This window comes from Procambarus clarkii, chromosome 17 (assembly GCF_040958095.1).
Source record: "Procambarus clarkii isolate CNS0578487 chromosome 17, FALCON_Pclarkii_2.0, whole genome shotgun sequence".
Classification (NCBI taxonomy): Eukaryota; Metazoa; Arthropoda; class Malacostraca; order Decapoda; family Cambaridae; genus Procambarus; species Procambarus clarkii.
The window spans coordinates 34,532,315-34,533,520 of NC_091166.1; the positions used below are offsets into that span (position 1 = coordinate 34,532,315).

The 1,206-nt window shown below is 36.3% G+C and overlaps 1 protein-coding gene across 1 annotated transcript in view; it reads right to left on the reverse strand.

Moving 5' to 3' along the window:
- Positions 1–547: 547 nt before the first annotated feature.
- Positions 548–1,206, reverse strand: part of LOC138365632 (insulin receptor-like) — a 45,523-nt gene continuing 44,864 nt past the window's right edge. The window contains exon 16 of the mRNA XM_069326115.1: positions 548–651. Within this exon, the coding sequence (XP_069182216.1) occupies positions 548–651 (104 nt within the window). The remainder of the gene's footprint in view (positions 652–1,206) is intronic.

A 1,206-nucleotide genomic window follows, 5' to 3' on the forward strand; every position in this document is an offset into this window, starting at 1 on the left:
TAAGCACTTGTATATATAAATTTTAAAATAATAACAACAACACAAGGGGCACTTCAACAATTCACACAAATAATTGTGCTTGGAGTTCAGATTCCACGATTTGGTCCTGCCTTTTTAACTCTACATCAATCAATATTCAGGTTGCCAAGACTATTGGGCTCAAGAATGACTATTTCAAACCGTTTATAAAGATAATCTCCACCACTTCTTTGTGCATTCAGTTTCTTCACTAGTAACTTCGAAAGAATTCTTGGTTATGTGTGTGTAGTTTACTTGTTCTAGTACTAATCATTCTAAATAATTTGTCCTTGTCTGCCCAAACAATTTTCCCAATAATTTTGTGGTAATCATGCTTCTCTTATCATGATTATGTAGAGTAGTACTCCACATAATTATAGATAGGAAATTCTAGAAATTCTAATTCTAGAAACTTGAAGTACTATAAGTACTTCAAGTACTTGCCTATCTACAAGTACTCTTCTAGATAGGCAAGTCTTTTTTTTTTTTACTCCATTTTCTTCTTAATTAATATCTCTTAATTCTGGTACTAGCCTGATTCCATACCTCTTAATTTTCCCCCAGCTTCGTATTGTGGTTGACCAGAGAGGTGCTCAATGCAGAGTTGCATATTCCAAGACTGATCTGATATATCTATTGGGCTGCCAATAGTGGAATTTATATCACAGCACATGTGGGGAACATTTGTGTGCACAAATATATTAGAGTCACTAATATGCACACCATGTTATATTCTTAGAACAAACAACATAGTTTTTATCACACTGTACACAAGTTGTATATAGCTATCTACTTTACGCACCATTTCAAACTACTAGACAGTTTTGGTGGGTGTGATAATCTTACAATCAATGATCCAAGCTCAACCTAGCCCTGCACATTTTACACCAATTTTTAACTGCAAGCATTGAATATTTCATTTTATTCACATTTTTAGTGTTTTACTATGATTTTTCAAATACATTATGCTGTCAATAGTAGGCATCCTTCAGTCTAAGACTATGGAGTTGCGCCCTGACAGGGCGCAAAGCCTGGGTAGGTAGATATGGAGGAGAAGCTGTTACCCATGCAGCAGGTCCCCCTCTCCACGTTGTTGAAATTATCCAATAAAGGCAAATATCAATACACATGGTTCCAGCAACGTCGCAGGAGCTGCCAGAACGAGGTCGACATCAACAACGAACTGCC